This window comes from Tenrec ecaudatus, chromosome 2 (genome assembly GCF_050624435.1).
Source record: "Tenrec ecaudatus isolate mTenEca1 chromosome 2, mTenEca1.hap1, whole genome shotgun sequence".
Taxonomy (NCBI): Eukaryota; Metazoa; Chordata; class Mammalia; order Afrosoricida; family Tenrecidae; genus Tenrec; species Tenrec ecaudatus.
The window spans coordinates 2,983,073-3,010,417 of NC_134531.1; the positions used below are offsets into that span (position 1 = coordinate 2,983,073).

Genomic DNA, 27,345 nt, shown 5'->3' on the forward strand with positions numbered 1-27,345 from the left:
GAGACTTGAGGTTGGTTTCCAAAGTTTATTAAAAATCAAAGAATAGAAAACCTTTACATAAAAATATCTTCATTTTCATGCCCATATGTCGTGTCCCCCCCCCCCCAATGGAAACATGATCTCTCAAGCTAAGCCTGCAGCACATGCCCAGTGTTGGCCACCCCCTAGTGCACGGGCCCTGGGTGGCCTCCGGCTGTGGCTGCAGACACGCACCGAGGAGGACAGGCTGACAGTCAGTGTGAATAAACACGTCTGTACCGACAGGCTTGCCAGATAAATACTTCAAATGCCCCAAGGCTGCAGCAGAAGGCGCACCTGACCCCGCCTACCTGTATTTCCAGCACCTGGAACCCTTAGCCTGCGAGAAGTGACCGGCCCCGGGAGCTCGGTGCGTTCCAGGAACACGCTCGTCAGAGGGGCACGAGGACCTGGTGGCCATGGCAGCACAGGCCTGCGGAGTCTGCCAGCACGCGCCCGCTGACCACGGGCCTCGGCCGCCGTATGGTTGCTCTTAACAGAACAGATGCACACTGCTAACCGATTCCTCAAGGAATCAATGTAACTCCTTCCTCCACATTCCTAAAACTGGGCACTGACTTCCAAAATGGCCTTCGCCAGCCCCACCCTGGAGCCTTTGGCTGGCTTCCTGGTGGCAGTCTCTCCGGGTAGAGGGCCCACAGCTCTTCAGACGCTGGGCTGGCTGTCCACTGACAAGTCGTCTGAGGCGTGTGCGTGCTGCCAGCACAGGCTTGGAGGCCCCTGCACCTGGTCCCGGTGAATGGCCACAAGGAGGCCCTGTCCCCCCCACCCCGGGGGGTGAGGGGGGTGGGTGACGCTGCTCCTCAGACCACCAGTGACATGATGAACCCAACTTAGAAAATGTAGCTGGGAAAGGACCCAGGCTTGTTTAAAATCCCCTCTCCCTTAGATATAACTTACGTGAAAATATGAAATTAAATAAAAATATCTGAGTTATTGCACAAATCATAAGTGTTCGATATTTACATAGAAAAGCAGTCCTGGAATCTCAAACGAAACACGAGGGCAGTAAGACAAAGGCGGCCCCGCCTCGTCCCGTCCACGGAGGAGCCCCCTCCCACTGCAGCGCCGCTGGGAACGGGAACGGGAACGAGGCTGAACCGCAAACCGTGCCGCGGTCCACCGTGGGGACAGGCGCTATCTGCTGAGGCTGACGGGCAGGCTGTCGCGTGTGTGTGTGTGCTTCCTCCTCCTCCAGCCGGGCCGGTTGTACTGCTGGGGGCCTCGGTTTCCCACGGGGGGCCGGACGCCGGTGCCGGCACCGCCCACCGAGCTGTGACCACTGCCCTGGCCGTGTGTACCCTTCACCGACAGCTTCGCGGCCCCATGCTGCTGGGGCAGAGGGAGGTCAGCGTGGTGTCCCCAGGGTGTCCCCCAAGCCCCCCTACCCACCCTAGCCCTGTGGATGGGGCTGGTGGCGACCAGGCCCAGACATACCTTGTGGTACAAGTGTGGACTGGGCAGCACGTGGGGTGTGGCCGGGGGCAGTGGGGACGACACATGGTGGGCGGCTTTCAGGGACGGGGTGCCTTCCAGGCCCACCTGTCTGCAGGGAAGAGGGGCCACGCCCAGGGTTGGGGGAGGTATCGTGAACCTGGTCTGGAGAGAAACAGAGGGGCCATGAGGCAGCTGGACACCCATACCACGGGACACGTGCCTAGCTTTGCCCCAGGAGGCGTCCGCAGAGGTGGCCCAAGGAGCTGTGCTACATTGGCCTGCATTGCATGTGGAGGTGGGAGCATTCGTGGCCCGGAGACACTGACCCACCTCAAGTCACCGAAACCACAGCCACCAGAGTATAAACTGTGGGCACGTGGCCTGAGATGCCCTTCTGTTGGTCTCCCTGTCTGAATGCACTCGTCCGCTGAGGTTGACCCTGCCTATCTGGCTGTGTCCCCCACAGCCTCTGGGAGTGGACATGGCCCTCAAGGGGTGGGACATGCTGTCTCCAAAGACATCTCTGCAGGGGGCACACACCCACACCACTGTGGGGCCTACCGGGCTGAACGCTGAGCCTGCACCAGGGCCTAGGGCCTTGGGCCTCCTGGGCCCGGCCAGACAACAGGATATGCAGCTTCCAGGGACCTGCAGAGCTGCCAGCCTCGTGGACTGCTGCAAGAATGACATGAGCCCTTGGCCAGTGGTGGGATTTGGGCGGGGATGGAAACAAAGGCCAGGCTACAGGCCCCATTTCTACCTGAGGTCAGGGGTCTAGGATGGGATTGTCAGGGCACCCCCAGAGCAAGTCAGGGGGGTTAGACCTAACTTTGGTAGAACCACCCTCCATATCCCTGGGGACCCCAGTTTCAGTGTGGGAGCCCTCGTACCTGCCCTCCACTACAGGGCACCTTAGCTTCAGGTGGTGGGTCTGAGATCCACAATCTCCCTTGGTGGACCTCAGGCTCAGGGTAAGCCCCCCTAAAACCTGCTTTGTCCCAGTGAACCTGGGTCTCAGGGAAGGCCCCCCGCAGCACACACCTGGTTGTTTGCCGTCATGATCAACGTTCGAGAGGCGGTGGTCTGGGGTTTGCTGCTGGGCACTGGCAGGGCAGTGGGCAGAGCAGCCATCAGTGGTGGGGCCTGGAGGCTGAGCTGGTAAACGCTGGGTGTGGTGCAGGGTGGTGTGTCTGAGTCCTGTGCCCACAAACAGGGAGCGGGTCACGGGGTGGGTTAAGGGCGCCCCCCTCTCCTGGCTGGACAAGGACAGGGCCTTGGTGGCAGGCACTCACGATGTCGCTGCCTGAGAGTGAGGACACAGAGGAGGCGGAGGAGCCGGAGGAGAGGAGCCGCGGGCTGGACAGGGACAGGGTCAGTCGCTGGCTGTAGGGGGAGCCCAGGTCTCGCTCCTGGCCCTGCTCCCCACTGTACACGACCAGCCGCTCCTTCATCTTCAGCCTGTTGTCTGTGGGGAAAGGCACCGCTCTGACACCGTGGAAGGGAGCATATGCGTGTGCATGGCCACACGGACCCGGCCCTTAACCAAATGCAAACCCACGGCCAGCACGTTGTTTCCGACTCACGGTGACCCTACAGGACAGGGTAGAACTGCCCTGTGGGTCTCCGGGAGAAGACAGCCTCCTCTTTCCCCTGAAGAGGGGCTGGTGGGTGTGCACTGAAGGCCCTGTGGTGAGCAGTGGCACAGCCTAAACCCACCACGTTTGACCTGAAGACGACGGGGAGCGTCAGCGTGCTGGGAGCAACCCACTGAGCACGCACAGACTTTGCGCCACAACGAAGCTGTATACGCTCTCAGTGGGAGCTTCTCTCGGTGACGCGTGTCCACAGGCTGCTCTGCACTTGCCAGGGGAACTCGGCAGGTGATAACATGCACCTCACCTGTTCGCCGTTCCTGTTTTACACAGAGCAGTGATGATGTCCAAGTGTCTCCCCATGGAATGAAAAGACACGGGCCCCCTGGAAGCCTCAGGAGCTCCTCCTGGACCATGCCGGGGACTGAAATCGGGTCTCTGCCTGCACTTTGCCTCACCCGGGAACCGCGTAGCCGGAGTGCTCACCGAGCTCGGGTGTCGGGCTGGCTCTGCCCCACTTCTCCTTGATCCAGCGCCTGTAGTCGATAACCTCCTGTGTGACCTTGATGATGCGTCCTAGCGTGCTGCGGGGCAGGGGACATGAGCAGTCAGCTATGGCACAGGGGACACGATTGCCTGGCCAACAGCCGGTCATGCCTGACCACACAACCCTGCGGCTACAGCCCTAGGCTTCCGAGCCTCATCTTGCCACCTGTCTAATTGCATCCCCAACGTGAGGAAAGAGCTGCTGGTCCGAGGGTTATCCAGGTCCGCCCCCACTCCCCCCAGGATACAACGCCCCATCACCCCAGACAGTCCCCAGGGCTGGGCCAGAACGACTCTGATCAGCCCATCCTCGGAAAGCCCTCCTCTCCTGAGGCCCTTGGAGACCACAGATGCAGTAAGACCAGGAGCGAGCAGAGCTGCCACTGCAGGGTGGGTGTCCACGCCGGACGAGGCCATGGGCCTCAGAGCAGGGCTGGGCCCCAGAAGGTCCTGGCCGAGTCACACGCAGTACGTGGCAGCCTGCGCACTCACCTCTCGGCGTGTCTGTTGGGGTAGGAGCTGGCGAGTGGCGACACCGCGTGGCTCAGCACGATGTAGGCGTAGTCGAACACCTGTTTCACCTGCATGGCCCCATAAGAGCTCCGGCCCACGTCGTTGCCTGCAGCAGGGCGGCCACATTGGCCAATGTCTCAGAGCCCCCAAAGCCACCCCCAGGCCTGCCAGCAGGGCCCCTCCCCTGCAACCACAGTCAAGAGGGGCTTCTGTGGGGGTGTGTCCCCAAGGCCTGAGGACATTCACTGGGGGCCACCCACCCTTCAGACAGGCCCCCGCGCCACCCCACACAGCCTGTGCTCCCCCGCACCAGGCAGCAGGGGGTCCTCGATGCACAGCATAGACGGCCGGTAGCCACTGGGCATGGCTTTCATGATCTCTTCTTTGGCAATATAGGCGCCACCTTCCTTTATCCGGATGCCCGTCTTCAAGTAGTTAAAATTCCTGCCGTAGAGCTCAAAAAACTCCACCAGCAGCATCCCCAGGTTCTCGTCCGCCCTCCGAGCATCGATCCGTGGATGCAGCTGCAAGAGCAATCCGGGTGTGGGCATGGGCTCAGGGTCCCCAGCCCCCACCGCCTGCCCTCTCCTGCTGCACCCCACCTGCAGGAAGCTGATGGCCATCAGAATGAGGCTGTAAGAGCTGATGCCGCCCGTGAAGACCTCGTTCAGGTCCCGCTGGAGGAGGAACTGCTTCAGCACGAGGATCAGGTAGGGCAGCAGCGAGTACCTCTGCAGACCCAGGAGAGGGTGGTGACCAGGGCTCCGGCCGTGGGCAAGGGGAGGCTGGCCATCAGTCTCGCCCGCCATTTGAGAAGCAAAGGAGGGGGCGGGGCAAGCAGGCGTGCAGACACTGAGGTGTGGGGAGCTCCCAGGGAGGCACCAGGTCGGCGGAGGCTGGAGGTGGTGGCCTCGCCCCGACTCTTGCAGGGATACCCCCCGTGCACGGAGCAAGGCTGACTGCACGGCAGTGTTTCGCTGTCATTCCTAGGCTGGGCACCTCCCCCAGGGTCTGCCACCAGGCAGTCACACAGGAGCAGGGCTGGAAACGTCGGTGGGAACAAGATGCCTACCCTGCACCCATCACTCCCATTGCCAACTGGCCGACTCTGACGCAGCAGCCCCTGATGGAGCAGACAGCCTCACCGTCCTCCCGGGGAGCTTCCAGGGGGCTCGGACTGACCACTGGCCATGTGTCCTGTCGGCAGCCTAGTGCTGCTCCTAGGGCCCGTGGCAGCAGCAGGGGAAGGGACACACCTTCACGTAGCTCTTGACGAGTTCGGCGGCCCGGACCCCGGTCTCCACATTGAAGCTGATGTCCACTTTCACCTCCGTCTCCTGGTCGGTGAGCTTGATTATCGGGACCTGCAAGGACGGCCGGAGAGGGAGGGTCAGCCGGCAAAGGGTCTGTGATCACGCCCAGCCCAATGGCGGATCCTGACCCCCAGCTATGCTTGGGCCAACTCCGGTCCAGAGGCACCAGGCAGGGTGAGGGTGGGGGGGTGTCAGGCTCTGGGAAGTTTCTGACAACAGGCTTAACCTTACGGCCCCGTAAAACGTCCTGCACTGAAACTGTGTGGCCAAACAACTCTGCTGCGGTCTCCTCCACTTACAGCCACCCATCCAAAGGGACTCACAAAATGTTCTCTGACACCCAGAAACTACCAGGAGAACCCTCCAACGGCCAAGAATCACCCCCCAAGGGCACCCACGGAGGCTGCTCAGACACGCACGTGCACAGGGTCACTGCGCCGCGCCCCACGTCCCAGCCACGTGCTCCCGGGGAAAAGCAGGGGGCCTTTCGGTCCAGACTCGGACAGCAGGGGGCATCCCTCCCCAACACTGCCAAGTCAGCGCTTCTGGAGCCCAGGAGCCTGAGGCAGTGGGCTGGGATGTGAGCCAGGGGTGCCCTGCCAAGGCACAGGCTGTGGGCTCTGCAGCCCATGGGACGGTCCTCGCCCAGCCACACACTAGTGGCCGGCCTCCTGGGATGCGGGCGTGGGCCCTGGGGAGCCCATTTCACACTTTCCCGAGATGCCACTGCTGCGAGTGGGGTCAGCAGTGTGTGCCCTCCTCAGTAGCTCTCAACTGAACCCTCCTTGCCACCAAGCGGGCTCGGCCCCGGGCCTGTAAGGCAGGGCAGCACTGCCCCTATGGGTTGCCTGAGACGGAAGCGCTTCACGGGGATAGAATGCCCCGTCTCTCCCGAGGAGCAGCTGGGTTCAAACCGGAGACACGTCATCACTATGCCCACACGGCTCTGGATGATCCAAGCCCCACGGAGCTGTGGTGGGTTTGCGTTTCACAGTCCCATGCCTCACCCACAGGCCCCCAGCGCTGCCCGAGGACACCATCCACTGGTGGCTGTCTGAACCACACACGAAGCTCCCCCTGCTGCGGTGCAGGGCCGTGCTGAGGAGCCACTGGGGCGGGCAGTGGTCCTGGGCTCTTCAGCTGAGGGAGCTGCTGGAGGGGCTTGGAGTCTGAGCAGGGCCAGCGGGCACAACTGCCACCCCCAGGCTTCCTGGGGTGAAGCTCCTGAAGGAGCAGGGGCTGGTCTCTCGGGATGCCACACAGGGCCTTGGTGGCTCGGGCTGTGTCGAGATGGGAGGCCATGGTGGGTACAGGACTGGTAAGCTAGGCTGTAAGCTGTGTTGGGTGTGCGGCTGTGGTGTGAGACTGTGGTGGATGTGAGGCTGCGGTGGGCGCAGGCCCGTGATAGGCGGGAGGAAGGTGGTGGTCAGCGGGGCTCTGGGCGCTATGATGGGCAGAGACTTGGGGTTCCTTCTGGCGGGCGCGGGTGCACTCACCGTGGCCTTGTCCAGGACTTTGATGGAGCACGGCTCGGCCACGCTGTGCTTCCGCAGTGCCTGCTCCAGCAGCTGCAGAGGCGGCCGCTCCCACTTTCCAAAGACCACCAGGTCTATGTCGCTGGAGAGAAGGTGGAGGGTCCTGAGTCCCTGCCCCTCCCCTGCTGCAGGGACCCCCACCCCCACTGCTTGGCCTCTCTCGGAGGCGATCTGCTCACCTGGTTGGGAGATAAAGGCCTGTACTGAAGCTGCCGAAGATCCGCACCTGCAAGAGGGAGCCTGGCTCAGTCCACCGCCACTATTGGCTGGCTGGCCCCTAGCCCTGAAGACCCACCCCCGAGCCCAGTGTTCCCACTCAACGCCCACAGCCTGGTGTGACTGGTGCCTGGTGTCCCCAGTGAGTAGAGTGACGGTCTCTGCTGTGCCTGGGGTGCTGGGCAACGGGGGCCGAGGGAGGCTCTGTGAGCCTGCACCAGTGGCCTCAGCTCAGTGCGCATGGCTCGGGAGAGGGAGGGGACTGTGTCCAGGAACATGGGCCACACCACTGCACTACACTGTCGTGGGGAGGGGCCAGCACTGTGGGGAGCCAACACCCAGAGCAGGGTGGCTCTGGGACTGCTGCCTCAGCTGGACGCAGCCTTCCAGCATGGTCCAGGACAGAGCTGCTACCCAGGCCACCCTCAGGGTCACGCGGGCTGTGTGTGTGATGGTAACACTCCCGGGCGGGAGAGACAGAGACTCTTGGGAGATACCCACGTCGGCACTCGGCCATAGGTCTTTGATGACGGTTTCGATCCGTTTAACGACTTCTCTGCGCATTGCTGCTTCCTCCGGGCACGGGGACATGAAGTTATAGAAGTCGACAATCTCCTCATGCAGGCTAGTGGGCGAGAGAGAGCAGCCCACAGTGACCATCTCAGCGAGCACCCCAGGCCTGGCCTCGTGCAGCATGAGGTCACCCCCGTGGGCACTTCTTGTATGCTCTGTGGGGGCACCAGATACTGCAGTGGAAGCCGTGGCCATCCCGAGAGTATCGTCCCCACAAATGCCCAGTGTGGGCTCTGATTTATGTGATCGGCCGACCCCTAGGGAGTCCCAGAGCCCACGTCACCAGGGAGGAGACCGTCCCCCAGGATGAGGGCGCTCGGACAAGGCTGTCCACATGCAACCACAGAGAACTGTGGACCTCACTTGTGTCCTCCACCTCTGAACAGAAAGATGACTGCACCTGCAGGCTGACCCCAGGAAAGCCGCTCCCAACCTCTATCGCCGGCCCACCTGATGGCCAGGGTGACCAGGACGTGGCCGGCTCTGCAAGGGGCCGGGAAGGAAGGGACGCATGTCCTGGCCTGTGCACTCAGGCGGATCTGACACCAGTCACCTGACACCGAGAGGGTGAGCCACTGGGCGCCTCTCTGTAGAACCCACAGGTAGGGAGAGGACCTGCCTGCCCTCAGGAGCCCCTGGGACTGTGGTGTGTGCCCCAGTCCACCAGAACCCACCTCTGGGAAGAGTCCCCAGAGCCCCTAAAATGTGTGGTTTAAAGGAGACACGGCATTCAAGAGTAGCGGGGGGCCCCCGCAAGAGTGGGGGGACTAAGTCCCACCCAAGTACCCTGTGATGGCCAGCCCCCACCTGTCACGACAGCCCCCACAGGTTGGTGAGCCCCCGACCTGGCTGGCACACTTACTGCTGGGCCTTAGTTTTATGTGGTTGTGATTTACATCAAATACATGAAAGCATCCCCTCTCCCGACATGGCCTCCCTCTGACGACAAGCCACGACTGTGTGGCCGCAAACGGGTGAGACCATGCCCCAACGCTGAAACGCCCAGCTGAGCCCCGGCAAGGTGGGCAGGTGCCGAGCTCCAGCCTCGCTTGGGCAGCGCCTGCTGGGCCCAGACATGGTGGCTCTGGATGAGGCGTCACCTACCATCTTTCACGGTATGAGTTTGGACGTGTCGTCAGGAGGGGCCAGACCTTGGAGAAGGACATCACGCTTGGTGACAGAGAGGGGCAACGGGCAGGAGGAAGGCCTGAGATGAGGTGCCCAACAGATGCTGCGGCTGCAGCAATGGGCTCAAGCATGGCAGAGCAGGCAGGCGGGTAGGCGAGAGGGTCTCTGCGTGTGAGGAAGTGCGTGTGTGCGTGCGTGCAGCACAACAGCGGCTCATGCCAGCATAGGCCTGCAGGGCTGAGGCTTGTCTCAGGCGGGGCACACTGCACCATGTGACAAGGTGCCACCTGCTTCTGTCAAGCCAACGGCCTGGGGACAGGTATGTGAGGGAGAGTGGTGGCGTGCCCCCGGGAATGCATAGGCTTGACAGAGGATATCTGCGGGTCTTTAGTTCTGGACGGCTCACTGCAAGGTCAGCGGTTCAAATGCAGCAGCAGCTCTAAAGGAGAAAGACGAGGCGTCTGCTCCTGTAAAGATTACAGCCTGAGACCCTGCCTAGGGTGGCTGTGAGTTCACAAGTACTCTTGCTGCAAGTCTGTCACGGACTGTGGTAAAACACAGGAGGGACAAAGTGATGAAAACTTCCCAGACATAACCCAACACCCCGAGAATGAGCCACTGGACTTGGGGGCCCAGGGCCCAGGTCTCGGGGTCACTGAGGTCCTCCACTGGTCTAACAGTTCACCCAGACAAGGTTTCACAACCTACTTGGGTGGTTTGCAACTGGCCCCCTGAAAGCTCACGAGCAGTCAGCTCTGGTGCAGTTCAGGGCTGTCCCCATCCAGGAGAGGGACGAGACTCGAAAGACTAATTCCCCACCCCCACCCCACCGCCGTCCCCACACCCTGAGACCAGAAGAACCAGATGGGTGCCCGGCCACCACCACCAACTACTCAGGGAGGGACCGCTCAGAAGGTCCCGAACAGAGGGAGAAACACGTGGAACAGAGCTCAGGATCATCCAAGAGACCAGGTCCTCCAGACCAGGGCCCTCGGTCACCCTTTATGGGAAACTAACACAAGAGGGAAATATGATGAGGGTCTATTCCCTAACCTATCACAGAGGGAATCTGGAAAGCTGGTACTCCGTGGCAGAAAAGCCTCCGCTTTGGTAAGTGAGAGATAAAGTTCAAGTAAAGGGAGCACTAGGCTGTGGTCTGAGTTGCGGGGGTGGGGTGTGCGAGCTCCCCACCACTAATCACGGGTTCAGTAAGCATAATTGTACGGTTGAGATATATAAGTATTATACTAAAGTCATAGAGAGCATGAGAGATAGAAGAGATATTACAATAATGCAGTCAGACACATTTCATGGTAGCATTGCTCACCTCAGCCTGGCTTGGTGGTCCACGTGGAGAGAGGGGGAAGGGAAGGAGGACAAGGGAAAGGGAAACGGAGGACGACGGGAGAGGAGAGAAAGAGAGAGAGGGAGGAGAGGTCTCTATTGCTAACCCAGGCCTATATACCTTTTGGGGGCATGCAAGCCCACTAATTACAGGTAAAGATATGTCACAGGAAGGGGTTGTACTACAGGTTATACAGCAATGAGAGGGGGTGGTCTAGAGACATACACGCAATAAGAAGAGGAGGGATTGGGGGTTTACATGTGACAAGATGGGCGGATCCTAGATTTAGGATGGCAGCTTAACTTTGGATGTCATAGCTGGTTTGGCCTGTCCCCTGGCTCAACTGATAGAGACCATTATCAGTAGGGTGTGACCTCCACCTACAGGAACCAAATAGATGACTGCAGGCCTGTCCATGGTCCTTAACAGCAGGGAGTGGGGCCCACTGCAGTCTGGCACCCTCAGAGGATGCCTGAGCATCTGACCTCCCCCCACACTAGGTTGACTTTATCTCCCCGCAGAAGCAGACATCCCTCTCTGCTCTCTTGTCCCTCATGTCACCCAACCCCTCATGCCTTCCCCCAATAGTGGATGGGCTGGGGAAAACTTTACCCCCAAGCCTGGCTTCAAAATATTGGTCATAGCTAAAATTATTGGCTTGGTCACATTAACATTGTCATTGATTTTGCCTTGACAGATTTCAATGTATAGAAAACTATGTTGCCCCTGTGGCTCTTTTGAATTTAATACATAAAACAGAAGGGGAATTGTGGAATACAGAAAGGTTTCCCCCAGGTTGTTCCCCAAATATATGCCAAACCTAGAATGCTGCTTGCAACACAGGGTACATGACCGCACACTTGGAAGGAAGTTGCTGACAAATTTTCTCCCTGAGGGTATCAGCCATTTAGAGCAACCAGACCCTATTGTCTGTCCCATAATAGGTGGGGCTGCTCCCTGCTCGTAAGGATAGTAAATTGTTTCCCTGAAGGAGAGCTCAGAGACAAGGTCAAGCCAACTCAAGGATGACCAAAGTTAGGCTGCCATCTTGAATCTAGGATCTGCCCATCTTGTCACATGCATATCCCTAGTCCCTCCCCTTCCTATTTTGTGTATACCCTTAGCTCATCCCCTTCCTGTCTGGTGTATGCCTATTGTACAGCCCCTTCCCATTGTGGTTACCTGTAAACTGGGCGGCTTGCATGCCCCTAAGCGTATACGAGCCTTGGTTAGAATTACACTCTCTCTGCGTGGACCTGACTGCTGAGATCATGGCCATTCTAGAGGTGAGCATGCTACCATGAAATGGGTCTAACTCCTTTATTTTATCTCTCTCCTATCTTCTATGACTTCACAATGATTATTTATTTTATTTAATGATCTTTATACATTATAACTGTACAATTGTGCCTACAGACCCCTTGGTTGTCAGAGGTTGGTTTACTCTGACAAAGTTGGACACGGTAGGAAAAGAACTCTTTTGAGTTATACCCTGTGTAACCATTGTAAGGCCCCACCCCACTGTATAGTAGAGTGAATCCATTTGTTAAGTGAGGATCCCCTTGGGGGATTAGCACATAAGTAGGAATAAGAACAGTAGTATTTAAAGAGAACAATGGGGCAAGCCGGAAGTAAACCTAAGACTTACTCTATTACTCTCACACATTGACTGAGAAAACAGAAGGTAGCAGTAACAAAGATGCAAGGTTTTCTATAAGTAGTAGAAAGAAATCCATGGTTCCCAGAAGAAGGAACATTAGATCTAGGAACTTGGGAGGAAGTAGGTATGAACGTAAAAGAAAGCACACAGAGAGGGGCACAGAATCCCCCTGGAGACATGGTCTCTGTGGGCACAACTTAAAGATGGTTTTAGAACCTCTGCAGGAGAGGAAAGAGGAACATCATTGTAAGGCAAGACCTGAAATAAACTATCGAATATTACGGAAGCAGGCAAAAGTGATCTAAAAGGAGTATCAGGTAGATGAGAAGCTTTTAGATAGAGCTGAGGAAACTAAGCCTGAGTCAGAGGGGGGCATGAGAGCAGAAACATCTGCTCCCTGCTGGCATTTAGTGTCCCAAAGTGTGGGAAACAGTTTTCTCCCAAGTCGTCACCCCCAAATATGTTAGATTTAGGACACTGCTTGCAGCTAATGATAAAAATTATTTCCCTAGGCAATCGCTGCCAGACTGCTGTCTCCTCCCACCACAGGGGTGGGCCTGCTCCCTGTTGCTGGGGACAATGGACTACTTCTCCCTGAGGCTTGCAACCATTAGCTTGGTTCCTGTAGGTGGGGTTTACACCCTACTGATAATGGTTCTTATGGAGATCCAGAGAGCAGATCAAACTCACTCCAGGACATCCAAATTAGGCTGCCATATGACTCTAGGATCCGCCCATCTTGTCACATGTGTACCCCCAATCCCTCCTCTTCCTATTGCATGTATGTCCCTAGACCAACCTCTCTCATTGTGGTATTACCTATAGCACAAGCCCTTCCTATGACGTATGTCTTCACCTGTAATTAAGGGGCTTGCATGTCCCCAGAGAGTATAAAAGCCTTGGTCAGCATTAAAGATCTCTCTCTCTCTCCACGTAGACCACCAAGAGGGGCTGAGGTGAGCATGCTACTATGAAATGTGTCTGACTCCATTATTTCAGTCTCTCTCTCTTTTATCTCTCATGCTTTCTATGACTTTACTATAATCTTTACTTATTATAGCTGTGCAATTGAGCCTACCAGACTGTGATGATGTGTTAGGGGATGGCTTCCCCTGGCAGAAAAGACTGGAGATCGTGAAACAATAAAGCAAGCCAGGGCAAGATGCAAAGATGAGGAGATTAGCCCCAAGGAAATGCAACCTGAGCGAGCCCACACGAAAGATGAGGTTTGGGAAGTGGAGTTTAGCAATCTGTCAGTCGAGAAAAACAGCGCAGAAAATAGAAGCAAAGAGGCAAAGTGTTGAAAAGCACCTTTACTTTCAAAGGTAGAAAGAGGGACTGCCGAAGGAGATTTAGAAATTAGGACAGCTTTTCCAGTTTGCATTATTAACAGAGCCTGCTGGGCAATGGCACCTTCCCTTGAGTTGCTAAAAGATCTCAAGCAAGCAGTGGCCCAGAGTCTCCTTTTGTCAGGAGCATGATAGAGTCTTTGGCAGAGTCTGACCGCTGGATCCCTGCTGACTGAGGAGCTTTGACTACAGCATGCCTCTCTCCTTCAGAATGTTTGCAATATCGAATCTGGTGGAATGATGTCACTCACACACAAGCTTGTAGAAATACTGAGGATGGAATAGATATAGGAACTCACCAGTTGCTAGGAGATGAGTTATATCACAGTTGATTCACAACTACAGGTTACTGAACTGGCATCCCCACTGGTACGTGAGGTTTGCATACGGGCCTGGGAAAAATACCACCAGGAGAGAGACGGCCCAGTTACACTGCTGTATATGCTGCAGCGAATGATGAGTTGTACACGGACTGTGTACTGATGAGAGGAAGTCATGGGTAAAAGTTTCAGAAATGCGCAGACAGTGGAAGGTCTAGCTCACAGACGATCTTATGATTTTTCTAATGAGGACTGTAAAAATGCCTTGCGGCCCTATGTGGAACAGGGCATGCTTCTAGATGACCTTAGAATATGCAGGAATGTAGGAACAGAAGAAGACAAGGCGAACTGACTAGCCGCTACTTTGGCCAACTACACCAGCCTTAAAGGAAAATGTGCTAGGTGCAGGAAGATCGGTCATTTTCAAAGGGGATGCAGGCAGCATAGGCCAGGTCCACCAGGGTCGGGTTTAAAAGAACCTAGGCTTTGCCCCTGCTGCAGGAAGGGACCTCACTGGGCGAATCAATGTTGCTCAAGATTCAACAGCAAGAGATTTCCATTAGCAAACGCATCTCAGCAGGGAGACAGAGAAGGAGCTTGATCCAGGCACAGCAGAGCACAGAAGGCAAGGCTTCTTCTGCCTAACCCAGCAAAAGAATCTTTAAATGACAATTGCAGGAATCACCTAGCCTCACAGCAAGAGACCACACCTAACCAACCTCGCACAAGGCCAGCCCCTGTTCTGCTGCAGTAAATGTGACTAATCAGAGAAGGATCAGAAGCCATGCAGCAGTCTGTTGATGCCAAAAAGCAGGGCCCTGCTTGAAAGAGTAATACAGCTCTTATCAGGGAAATTCAACCTAAGTACTCAAGGAATTCAAACGGATATTGGAGTTATTCAGAGGTGTGAAGAAAAGCCCCAAACAGTAATTAAACCAAACTAAGAGTAGTGCGTGGGGTCTGATACCTAAGAAACCATAGGGCTTTTATTTGGAAAAAACCAACCTAAATTCTCAAGGTGCTCAGGTTGTTAGTGGACTTATTGATCAGGATGATGAAAGAGAAATTAGGACAGTGATTAATTCTGATATACCACGGTTTATAAAGAAGGAACATCGCTTATGCCAATAATTTTCTCTTCCTTGCATTTCTAGAGTTAAAATTTATACTATCAGGAAAGAGTACTTGAGAAGTCTGACCACCCAATAAATCAAGGGGTTTTTGGAACGCTGTTGTAGGGAAACAACAGTGGACCCACATGGAATTAGAAATTGAAGAAAAATGGTTTTTCAATTCTGGGTATGGGGTCACTTCCTCAGGACATCCACAAGGGCCTAAGACCCGCCCACTAACTCCGCCTAAATCCAGCATGGAGGGAATAAGAGAAGTTAACCAAGACAAAATATTGCAAGATGGCCAAATCCTGCAGTGTACAAAGCCTGAAGGGCAGCCTCATCGGCACACTCAGGGGAAAATGTCTGTCTGTCTGGTTCATTCAAAAACAGCTGGACAAATTTATTAGGAATTTTTTCAGCCTTTCAGATTATCCTGAGTGTGTTAAGTTCTCATTACAGCTAGTGGGTTCCCCTGATTCTCTGAGAGCAAAGAGCCAGAGATTACGTAACAATGAAGTCTATCTAACAAGGCTTACTGTTCAAAACCAAACAAGTTAACTGAGATTACTTGCAGTGTCTGAAATCTCCATTGTTAAAAGAGGGGGAGAAGAGAAATCTTATGTGTGACAAACTTTATTTAGTATTTTTAACTGAAAAAATTATCTCCTGACTAAAAGCTGTAACAACATTAGGGCAGATAAACATTTTCACTTTTATAGAAAAAGCTGAGCCTAAGAAGTCCCAGGAAGATGAAAATTGCGTTTGGGATCCAGGTTCATCTATCACCTGGAGGAAGGGCTAACTGCATTCATGTTTTGCAGAAGAAAGCTGATGAACTCCCCTTAGAAGGACGGGATGCAATCATGTTTGGAGAAAGATGAAGGGCAAGGAAAAAATGAAGGAACCATTCAGTCTTGACCATGATTCTGTTTCCAGGTTGCCAACAGCTCAAAGGGAGGGGCTATTTATGTTTTCACAGGCAAAGAAGATAGGTAGAGTTCTCTTCAGGCAGCAAGGCCCAGAGGAAAGGACGCTGATGCCGTGACTTGAGAGTTGAGAAAACAGCCCAGAGACCCCTGTCCTGTTGCTGAAGTTTCCCAAAACTTCAAGAAGACCTTGCAGACTCGTGAGACTCGCAATTGCCACCATCCTGATACTCATAATCATTTCCACCATTGCCGACATTACCAGAAACACTAAAACTCTTATCGTGCAGGAACATTCTACACAACAGTGACTGGACTATCCCAATAGACTGTGATGACTAGAAGATCAAACTATGGACTTTCAATATCATTTGATGTTAAACTGTATTAGAATGTTGCAGATTTTAATATGTGTGTAACCTTAGGTGATTGGGCTTTGATTAGAAAATATTTGCAAGGGTTTAAGGGAAACATTTTGTTAAGACTGTTAATTCAGCTAAAAAAAGGATACTTTGTATACATTCAAAGATAGACTTAAGGCTTCCCCTAGCTCTGACGTGATTAAACCATTGGTGGATGGCACAGAAGTGTTGGACCCACGCACCTGGGTTCGCAGTATTTCGCATAGCCTAAGTTCCTGTCTGACTGTGCTGTTCGTCATTTAGTTTTGATGCTCACAGTCTGGTGCTGCTTCTACGACGCTATTAAATTTTAAACATAATACAGAAGGGGGAAATGTGGGGAGCTAACACTGAGGGAAATATGACCAGGACTATATTTCCCTAACTTATAACAGAGGGAATCTGGAAAGCTAGTATTCCATGGTAGGAAAGCCACCACTCTGGTAAGTCCAAGTACATGGTCCTGCTTTAAATATCACTCCCACAGATTCTCCCCTCACGCTATGCTGCCTTAAAGTGACACATGGTTGATTCTGTCTCCCTGTAGAAGCAGACATTCTTGTTATCTCCTCCTGCCGTAGCATCAATCTCCTCTCACGCCTTTCCCCAATGCAGGTATTAGGTTTCCTCACCTTTGAGCTCAGGACTTACTGTGGTTACCACCCACCTTGTGACACATGTAACTGCTGAATTTGCATGTCTTATGGCTACCTACAAATATCCCAAGACAGTAGCATGGACCTGGCTGCTGAGATCATGGCCGTCCCGGAGGTGAGCATGCTACTATAAAATATGTCTGACTTCTTTATCTTCTCTCCCATCTTCTATGACTTTACTATGATCTTTACATAGTATAGCCGTACAGTTGTGCCCATGGACCCCTTGGTTGTTAGCGGCTGACTCTAACAAGCTTCAGTCTGGAGTGGCTTCAGCGGGAGAAGGGCGAGGGTGGGAGGTGACAGGAAGCACAGCGAGGACGCGGGTCTGTGATGGTCCAGGGAGGGAGCGCCGAGGGAGCTGAGTGGGCGTGTGTGTGAGCTGTGTGGATGTGGATCAATCCACTCCTCCTTCCCAAGGAAGAGTAAAAAACAAAGCCCCTGCCGCCATGTGGACACAGAGGCAGCCCGAGGCCAGTTTAGACACGACACCAAACTCACTGTGTGTAAAAGGGCTTGAAGATGGTGTCTGCCCTCTGCATGGCCAGGGTCAGCTCCAACTCCACCTTACTTTACCCAGTCTCACACCAATGATCCCTCCCACAGACTCAAAGGCTCCCAGGGGCTGGACAACGTGTTGCAATGGCCCCGTGGAAGTGACACACAGCACTCGTGGTGAAGGGGAGGGAACGAGCTGTTTATTACAGCATTGCCAGGTTATCCCAAGTGAGGGGTCAGTAAATGGTAAGGATACTGGACCCTGTAGGTGCCTCTCCGTAGCCAGCAGCCATTTCTCTCTCTGGTCCTCAGCCTCTCAGTCCCATGAAACCCTGGCCTCTACCCCCATGGCCGGAAACCTTGCTGCTCAGCCTCACGGTCCCATGGTCTCAGTGCTGCTCCCTGCTCTGTCCCTGGTCTCGGTGCTGCAGCCTCTGGGCCGGGCCTTCCTCACTTCACACAGAGATCTTGAACATGCTCCACTGGTGTGGGATTATCAAGAGACTTTCCCCCAGCTTTGTCTCCCCCCAAAACATGCCAAACATGAGGGGCTTTTTGCCAGCATATGGTGGGAGGTCAGATGCTTAGAGACATCCTCCCTGAAGGCAGTCAGTTGCCAGACAATGTAGGGCCTGTCCCTGCTGTTAAGGACAATGAGCTACTTCTCCCTAAAGGTTTGCTACCATTAGCTTGGTTCCTTTAGGTGGGGTTTATACCCTACTGATAATGGTTTCTATGGAGATCCAGAGAACAGGTCAAACCTGCTCAGTGACATCCATAATTAGGCTGCCATCCTGAATCTAGGATCTGCCCTTCTTGTCACATGTGTACCCCAATCCCTCCTCTTCTTATTGTGTGTATATCCCTAGATTATCTCCCTTCTCATTGCTGTATAACCTATAGTGCAACCCCTTCCTGTGACGATGTCTTTACCTGCAATTAGTGGGCTTGCACTCCCCGCAAAGGTATATAGGCCTGGGTTAGCAAGAAAGAGCTCTCTCGGGCTCCCCTCTTGGCCTCCTGTCGGTTCCCCTTCTCCTCTCCTGTCCTCACTCCCCTGTTCCCTTTCCCCTTGTCCTCCTTCTCTTTCCACGTGGACCACTGAGTGAGGTTGAGGTGAGCATGCTACTATGAAATGTGTCTGACTCCATTATTCCCATCTCTACTATCTCTCATGCTCTTTATGACTTTACTATGATCTTTACTTATTATCGCTGTACAATTGCGCCTACCGGACCCGTGATGATGTGTTAGGGGCTGGATCACCCTCACATACTGCACATACTGGTAGTTCTTCTTCTGGTGGTTCTGGGACTTCCCTCTGCTTCCGAGATGGCTTTCCTACACAGGAATGCCTTAATGGTTATGGTGCTTCCGTACTGGGCTGCGACTCCATGGTCAGTCCCAAACCACCACCAGCTCTGAGGGAGAGCGGCTAGGTTTTTTATCCTGTAAACGGTTACAGCCTCGGAAGCCCACAGGGGTTGCCTAGAGTCAGCGTTGACTTGATGGCAGTGAGTTTGGGGTGGTCATGAGGGAAGTGTGCTGCTAGCTGGCCATACCCCTGTGGAAACAAAGGTGATAGCAACTCACTTGCCCTTCTGGTGAGGTGGAGACTGAATCCCACCCTTAGCACACGAGAGACCTCCCTCCAAATGACACCAGAGCTACAGGCACAGAGACCGGCATGCGCTCCACCTTACAGAAGGGACTGGCTAAAAGGCCACGTCCCATGACCACAGAGTCAAATCTCACTCAGTGATCCCATTAGACAGGGCAGAACACCCCCCGCCCCCAGCCCTGCGGGCTCCCGAGACTGTAAATCTCTTGGGTCCTTCAAGTTGCTTCTGACTCTGAAATGCCGTGCACAACAGGAGGAAACCATGCCTAGTCCTGCGCCTTCCTCACAGCTGTTCCTCTGCCTGAGCCCAGTGCTGCAGCCACCGCGTCCATCCAGCTCGTCCAGGGGCTCTTTTTCACTGTGCGGCAGTTACAATCAGAGAGGGGAGTGAAGGGGTGGAGCCTGGCCTGTCAATCAAGATATAACTAATGAGACCTCTTTGGGCATGGCCTTCTCCTGAGAATTATGGGAATTCCTCTATTTCCTTCTTTGAGGCAGGAGACACGTCTCTCTGCTCACTCTCTTAGAGACTCTCCACTGACAAGGCTGACTCCCTGGGAGACATCCCTGAGGAGAAGTCACATGGGCCTACCCTGATGCAGCCCTGGGCGCAGGAGCCACGTGGAGACCCCTGCCAACGCTGAGATGTTTACAACACCACTGGATCCACAAGACTTCCAACCCACTGGCCTGTGATCTTGCATTCGGCATCATTGTATGTGTCGCATGAGTTTGCAGAGGACTTTATAGGTTGGTACCTGATATATGCGCTAACATTGGACTTATGGACTTGATCTGGAGTGGGCTGGGATGTGTTCTCAATATTCAATTGCTCTTGTATATAAAGCTCTTATTCACACGAGTCTATGAATTTGTTTCTCTAGTCTATCCAGACCAACACACTGATGTACACTCTACTTTATCAAGCATCATGTCCTTCTGCAGGGACTGGTCTCTCCCGACCAGACGTCCCAAGTATCTGAGATGAAGTCGCGCCATCCTTGACTCTAAGGGGCCCTGTGAGTATACTTCCTCCAACATAGACCAGTCTGTCCTTTCAGCAGTCCCGCCGTGGTCCTCCAGCACCACAATACAAATGTATCCATTCTCCTTCAGCCTTCCTGATTCAAAATCTCTAAATACCATAAATCTTATTGGCAGCAGAAACTCCAGTTTTCTCTGGATGTGCAGTTCACGGGTTCAAACTGCTAACCTTGTGGCACATCACCAGGACTCATACACACAAGTGTGGTTTCAACATCTACTACAAGACAGAGCTCTATCACACTGCCATCTTGATGGCCAGGGCTTCCCCCAGTCCGCCAGAGGGCCACACCTCACCCGGGTTATGCAGGACGCACCTGGGCAGCACGGGGTGCACCTGCCCCCCCCCCCCGCCAGCATCCTCCTTTTGCCAAGCAGGAAGCAGCTGGGCCTCAAGTTCTGGGCCCTGACTGGTGGCACTAGCTTTCCAGGAGAGTTCCCTTCAGCTGCACAAACCCTTGGGTGGGGCCTGGCATCCCAGCCCATGCTCCCCATGACTGCAGAACACTCTGTAAGCCAAGGACACTTCATTTCATGCTGTATCTCCCAGTCCCCTCCTTAGCACAGCCCTCCTACCCCCGGTCGTCTGCACGAGGACCACGCTGGGCAGGACCAGAGTCACGTCCCACCCCAGGCCCTGGGCCTTGGGCCTCCCATCCAGGAGCACGGAGGGAGCCTCCTTTCACCCTGGGAACACCGAGAGGCCCCCATCCCAGACCACAAAATGAGTGCTGATAGGGAGAAAGGTCAGGTAGCCTAGGCGGGTGGGGTAATGAGCTGGGATGAGAGCAGAGCCTACTCAGCCAGGTGCCCAGGGGGACAGATCACCTACCAAGGACAGTAGGGGACAGATCACCAACAGAAAGACAGTGGTGGATGGGTCACAGAGGACCAGCAGGGGAAAGGTCGCCCAACTGCAGAGGCACAGCAGGGGACAGGTCAGCGGGGAGTGGGTCACCTAGAGGGGTAACAAGGGTCAGGCCACCCAACTAGAGGGACAGCAGGGGACAGGTCACCTATAGCAAAAATTACCTCTGGAAAGGCAGCAGTAGCTAGAGGTCAGCTGTGTACCACCCCCACCCCCACCCCCCGACTCCCACCCCTGCACAAGAGTAGTCGGAGCAAGTCCCCAGCTCCTTTCCTGCTTGCTCTTGTGTCCTTGGGGGGGTGCGTGTGTGCATGTGTGTGTGCTTTGGACAAGCTGCTGCTCCAAGTCCCAGAGGGGCAGAGGGGAATCTGGCCTCACTGCAGACTGCTGGCCCTCAGGAGGGAACCCATCACCCAGTCCAGAGCTCCACGGCCCTGACAGGGGTCCTGCAGGAACAAGAAGGAGTTCGCAGGAGGGAATGGGCTCCAGGTCACTTGGAGCTCTGCCCAGGGAGGGGAGGCCTGAGCAGGGCCCTCAGAAGTCCCCTGCTCCTCACCTTGACGCTGTGGGACCCCAGCAGCCCCTGCCCCCTTTTTGTTTTGGCCGTAGGGGCAGTGGGTGTCACGTCCATGCCTAGGAGAAGGAAACGCCGCTGTCCAGCCCCGGCCCACAGCTGTGCCCGAGCCCATCAGTGCTGAACCCTCCTTTCTGACCCTAAGATCCAAGTCTGAAGCAAGAGAACCGACTGCCCAAGGAGACCCCGTGGCCACGTCCACACACTCATGACAACTACCCACAGCTGCGGGGTCCTTGCTGATCAGAGAGATTGGTTTTGAACTGCTGACCTTGCTGTTTGTAGCCCGGCTCCTGGCCCGCTGCACCTCCTGGGGTCGTGCCCATGGGGGGTGAGGCTGCAGGGTCACACTGGGCTGGGGAGCAAAACCTCCATGATCTTCCCATGGGGGGTGAGGCTGCAGGGTCACACTGGGCTGGGGAGCAAACCTCCATGATCTTTTCATTGCATTTCCACCCAGCGTTTGGAAGCCTCCTCCCTCACTGCTCATTGCAGCTTTACCTAGAAAGACACCCTAGACGTCGAAGCGGGAGGGGTCTGCACCCTTGAAAAGCAGCCGGCTGGATCTGGGCACTACTCCCATATGGGGTGAGCCAGGGAGGAGGCCATCCCTGCAGACTCCTGGGCTTCCACCTCCTCTCTGGCTAGGAGCAGCCCCTCGCCCGCCTCCTGGGCACCCCCCCCCCACACACACACACACAGGACAGGCGTCTCCACAGTCCTGTCACCAAGCTCACTCTACTTTACGGGCCAGAGGGAGACAGAGTCCTTCCCAGGTGCGTGACTGCTGACCCGCTGTCCTGCCTTCAGGGGTAGGGTCACATCCAGGAAGACTAGCCTGCCCCCACCGACCCTCTGGACCACTCTCTGCTCAAAACCTGCACCTGGGAGGTGAAGGCCCGAGGCCAGGCAGCACCTGGACCGGCTCTGTCTAGTAAGAGAGGTGCTGGAGGGGGAAATGACGGACAGGGGCATGATGGACGTACTGCCAAATCCCTTAGGAGAAGCGCTCCCGGGGTGGGGTGTGGGGGTAGGAACAAAGGCAGCACAATGCTGTGTGTGTGTCACCCGTAGGTCTCTAACTGCCCCCCCACCCCCCGCCTGCTTCTAAACCAGCACATCAGGTAGGACACACAACCAGGGTCCAAACCTACAGACCAGTGTCATGTCCAGCGCTGGACATGCTAGTGGTGCTCAATTTACAAAGAGGCCTGCTAACCCTGACAGGCAACCAGGAATCTACTCTTTAAAACCTGACCTTTCCACTGGTGAGCAGCCCCTTCAGAAGAACAGGTATGTTAGAGCAGTGTTTTTATTTCCCTTGAAAACTACAGCCTAGCTCCAAATATTGCCAAAGACAATTTAAAATTAATTTCAGAACAAAACTAAAACAAAGAATACTTCACCCCACTGAAAAAATGAATCATTTCGACATTTACCTTGGTTACATTGTATAGATATAAAACATTTAGTCACCAAGTCTTCAGGGGCGCTTTTTTAAAAGCAGTAACTGTTTCCAACTGATTCATAAGAACTCCCTTGGATCTAAGTCCCATGAGATTTCATGCCTATGGGCACCTGCTTTCACAAGATCTTGGGCTGGGGAAGAGCCCTGCACAACAGGGGTGCTCAGCGGGCCCCAACCCCCACCATTGATCTCACATCTGAGCCCATCACTCGTTTATGAAGAGTTTAACATGTTTAGGAGCTTGAGTTGAATGTAGTTGAGGCCTTGACCTTAAAATAACATCCTTTCTAGAAATGGGATGAGGGTGGCAGAAGGTGGTGGGGTGATCCCTCCCTTGTGTCCAGAACTCAGATCTCTGATGCCCACCAGCAAAGATGTGGTCCTGTAGCCTCTACCTTAAGGTGACCAGACGTCCCGCTTTTGGCAGGACAGTCCCTATTTTTAACAATTTTCCCTGAGTCCTGCGGTGTTTTTAAAAAGTCCCGATTTTTGGAAAGAATGCAACGACAAGCTGGGGTTCACAATTTTCGGCTGCTATGTGGCTATTTTGCCAGGATATGAGTTTAATCAATGGTGTCCCGCTTTACCAATGTTAAAATCTGGTCACCTTACACCCCTCAGGATGATGCCCCACAACACCACCTCCTGACTCCAGAATCCACACTACCTCTGGTGACCTACAAGGCAGGCATGTGCACCCCTGATGGACACCCCAGCAGCTTCACCTCTCTTATGGCTCCCACCCCTCTAGCTCTCCCACTCTCCATGATGTCTCCCCTAGATGATACCCCTACCCCGCACGCCTGTCAATACCAGGCCAGGCCTCACTCACTTCTAGACAACCCCTCCCTCCATCCCAGGGAGACACCCCTGCCAGGCTGCACTCACCTCTGGGATGAGCGCCCCCATTCCTGCACACCATGACTTCTCCCCCCATGGCCCCTGCTCCTTCCCAGGGATGATGTCCCCACCCCATGTCAATGACTGGCCACACCCACTCACGGAGAAGGTTCCCCATGACAGTCTCCTCCCCCCACTGGCCTCAAGGACGATGCTGCCCCCATTTACCTCTGGATGACACTGCCCCTCAAGATAAGCCCCTTGAAGGGATGATGCCCCAGCCGAACTCCCTCAGAATGTCCCCTAAGAGGCCCTATCTCAGTACTCAACTCCACCCATTAACCTCACTTAGGCCACACTAGGCCAGCAACATGCCTCCCCCCATATGATGCCCCTTCAGGACACACCCAGAGATGACCTTCCTCTGCTGGGGATTCTCTCTAGAAAACCCCCTTTTCTGACACCCCTCACTCACCCTAGGATGACCCCCTAATGCCATCACTGCCACTCATGCATGGATACCCCCCCCCCCATATGACCCCTGGCTGCATTCAGCTCTGGGGCTGAATGATGACGATGACGTTCCCTCCCCAGGGATGACGACCCTATGACACCCCAGCTCCTCATCCCTGGACGCCCCTCTCCCTGGGGATGACCCCCCCCATGAGAACTCCGGTCTCACTCACCCCTGATGCCCCCCCTCCACGACATGCCGTCCCTCAGGATGACACCCTCTGCCCGCCGAGTGAAGTCCCCCCGTGACACTCCGCTTGGCCATACTCACTCTGGGGTGCCCCGCTCCCACGAAGATATCCCCCCCACGACAGTTCTTTCACACTCAACCTAGACTCTAGGACCTAGAGGTCCCTCTGCCCCCTTGACGCCCCCCATGACAGGTCGTTGCCCGAGGAAGACGCGCCTCTAACCCCTTGGTAGGACACCCTAGGCGCCCCCTACCCCGGGATGGCGCCCCCCAACGCTGACACCCGGCAGCATCCGCCCCTGGGAGCCCCCTCCTCCGGGCTTACGCCTCCCCTCGGTATGACACCCCTGGGCGGGCGCCCGCACGCGGTGGCACTCACCCCTGGATGCCCGGGCCGTAGGTGCGGCTCTTCCACGGGGTGCCGGGCCGCGGCGCGGCGCAGTCGGGCCCCGAGGTGCCCGGCGCCGGCGAGCGGCTGGCCGACAGCAGGTAGTTGAGGCCGTAGGTGCTGGCCTTGTTGTCGCGTTTCCGGCGGCCCGGGTGGAAGTGGTGCGGCGGCGAGCCGGGCGCCGCGGGGCCGGCGGGCGCGGGCGCGTCGGCGGGGGGCGCGCGGCGCGGCGCGGCCGAGCCCCTCGGAGCCCCCGGAGCGCCCCGGCCGGCGCCCGGGGCCCGCGCCGGCGAGTCCAGGCAGAGGAGCGGCGCGCAGCCGCCGCGGCCGCCGCCCTGCGCCGTCTCCCAGATCTGCATCCAGAGCGCGTTGGCCGGGCCCTTCTGCTCGGGCTGGATCCAGGCCACGCGCGGATCCATCCGCGCGCCGCCCGCCGCGCCCGCAAGCAGGCGGGCGGACGGACGGACAGACGGCGCCGCGGCACTCCGCGGCCTCAGGCGGCCTCGGGCGGCGCGCGGCGGGCGGGCGCGGCGGCGGCCATGGGGGCGGCGGCTGGGACTCCGGCGACGGCCTCGGCGGGGGCGGGGCGGGGCGGAGGCAGGGCGGCTCGGTCGGCCAGTGCGCACGCGCTGCCCATTTCAAACCTCACCCGGCGTCGCCGCCGCGGTTATCGCGCCTGCGCTCTGCGCCGGCCGACGCCAAGGGCGGGGCCACGGGACGGCGGAGGCGGAGGGGGCGGAGCGACAGCGGCGGCTCCAGACGACACCTGGAGGGGGACAGCGCCCGCCGAGGCCGCACTGCCCGTAGCCAGACGCCTCATTGGACCCGGCGCAGGCCGGGCGCACATGCGCATTGAGGGTCGGCCGGCGGCGCGTGCGTACCGCCGGGCCCGCGAGTGGGCGTGTCCCCGGGGCCTGGGCCCGCCGTCGCCGGAAGCGGAGAGCTTTCTCGGGACTCGAGTGCCGCGGGTAGCGCGGCCGCTGTGGGGCTGAACTGTCCACAGAAGGGCGGCTGTGCGCGCCCCGCAGCCGCTCTGGGGGAAGCGAGCCACCCTTGGAATCGCCGGAGGGGTGGGCCCCTCCTGCCCGGCCGGGTGGCTGTGGATCCGAGTGGACCTCAGGGCTGTGGGTTCGGGGGTCGTCATCAAATGGACATTTAGGTTCAAACCTGAACGAACGCTTGTGTATGGTGGGAATTTTAACCAAGAGATAGACTATATACGAGTATGTATTACTAAATTACAGACGAGCATCTCCAAAGGATTCCTTTTCAGGCATTCTGCCCCTCTGATCAGGAGGCCTGATCATAAAACTGCTCACATCCTGTGCTTTGTCTTGTCTGGAGTCCCCGGGGCAGAGTGGCCACCCATCTGACCGCATCCACCAGCCTGCCCACAGGAGAAAGAAGTGCCCCTTTGCTTCCGTGAGGATCATAGCTTTGGGATCAGGTGGGGGAGGGGGGACAGTTCTCTGCCCTATAGCGTTGCCTAGGGGTCAACTCAACAGATCTTGAGTTGGGCCTGCGTCCCCCTACTCTACTAGGTCAGCCCGAGAAGGGGGCAGCTTATAGCCTGCCCTTGATACTGAGCCCTGTACCCAAAGGTTCCAACCCACCATCTGCTCTGCAGAGGAAGATGAGACTGTCTGCTGATGTAAGGTCTCAGAAACCAATAGGGACCGCTCTACCCCGTCCTGTTGCGTGGGTAAGAGTTGGGATCAACTTGATGGCTGTCGGGGTTTTGTCACTGATGTATCCAGCTTAAGAATCAAGGGACATCAGTGGTCATGTGTGGAACAGTCCTCTTTAACGTGATGTAAGGAATGTCACAAGAATAAATACAGGCGGCTTTGTTTCAAGGGTTTCGAAGCTGTACATAAAGTTTTCAGCAGCTACTTCTCCGAAGTGGGCTGAACCCCTCTTTGTTGCCTGTTCTTAGTTCAGAAGGTCTGCTGAAACCCACTCACTTTGGGTGACCCTGCTGGCCTTTGAAGTACCAGTGACACAGCTTCAAATATCACAGCAACACACAAACCACCACAGTATGACAGACCTGGTTAGTACCGGAGCGAGATCAATTAGTCCACATGCAATGTTAATTACAGTTAATAAACCTTTATTAGCTAGCAGTCAAGGGGCACTTAGAGCCTAATTCTCCTTTCGATACTGAGTGCTTAAAGAAGGGAGTTTTTATACTTTGAGATAAACAAGACACAAGGGCAGGTGGCTACATGCTATATGAAAAATAGGAATGTAGAAAAAGAAACGGTGAGTTTACAGGTAACATCAGCAATTTCCGTCACAGAAGTTGCAAAAGGAATGACGAAGTCGTTACAAAGTGTCCACATTTGGGTCAGTACAAAATGGCTACACTCAGGTTAATTAGTACGGCATGGTTACATTGTTAAAATGGCTACATCTACGTTAACTATGACTACATTATAGTTACATTGGGGTTCATGGTGTGGGTTACTACACTAGAGGGGGGCATCAAAGCAGGCTGACGGCAGCCGAGTGGAGCATTGGAATGGTGGTGCTGGAGAAGAATATTGAAAGTACCCAGAGTGCCAGCAGGACAGTCTGTCTAGGAAGAAGCGCGGCCAGAGTGCTCCTTAGAGGCGAGGATGGTGAGACTTCATCCCATGTCCTTTGGGCATGTCACCAGGTGAGGGACATCATG

General features: G+C 55.7%; 1 protein-coding gene across 1 annotated transcript; it reads right to left on the reverse strand.

Annotated features, from left to right (window-relative positions):
• Positions 1–1,026: 1,026 nt before the first annotated feature.
• TENT4A (terminal nucleotidyltransferase 4A) lies at positions 1,027–24,854 on the reverse strand. The gene is made up of 13 exons (XM_075540850.1): positions 24,660–24,854; positions 7,693–7,816; positions 7,155–7,201; positions 6,937–7,057; positions 5,384–5,491; positions 4,730–4,858; positions 4,438–4,651; positions 4,107–4,233; positions 3,555–3,652; positions 2,769–2,941; positions 2,518–2,673; positions 1,477–1,638; positions 1,027–1,368 (listed from the first exon to the last, which is right to left on the reverse strand). The coding sequence occupies exons 2-13, from the start codon at positions 7,780–7,782 to the stop codon at positions 1,177–1,179; spliced, it is 1,617 nt and encodes a 538-aa protein (XP_075396965.1). The 5' UTR covers positions 7,783–7,816; positions 24,660–24,854; the 3' UTR covers positions 1,027–1,176.
• Between the last annotated feature and the right edge of the window lie 2,491 nt (positions 24,855–27,345).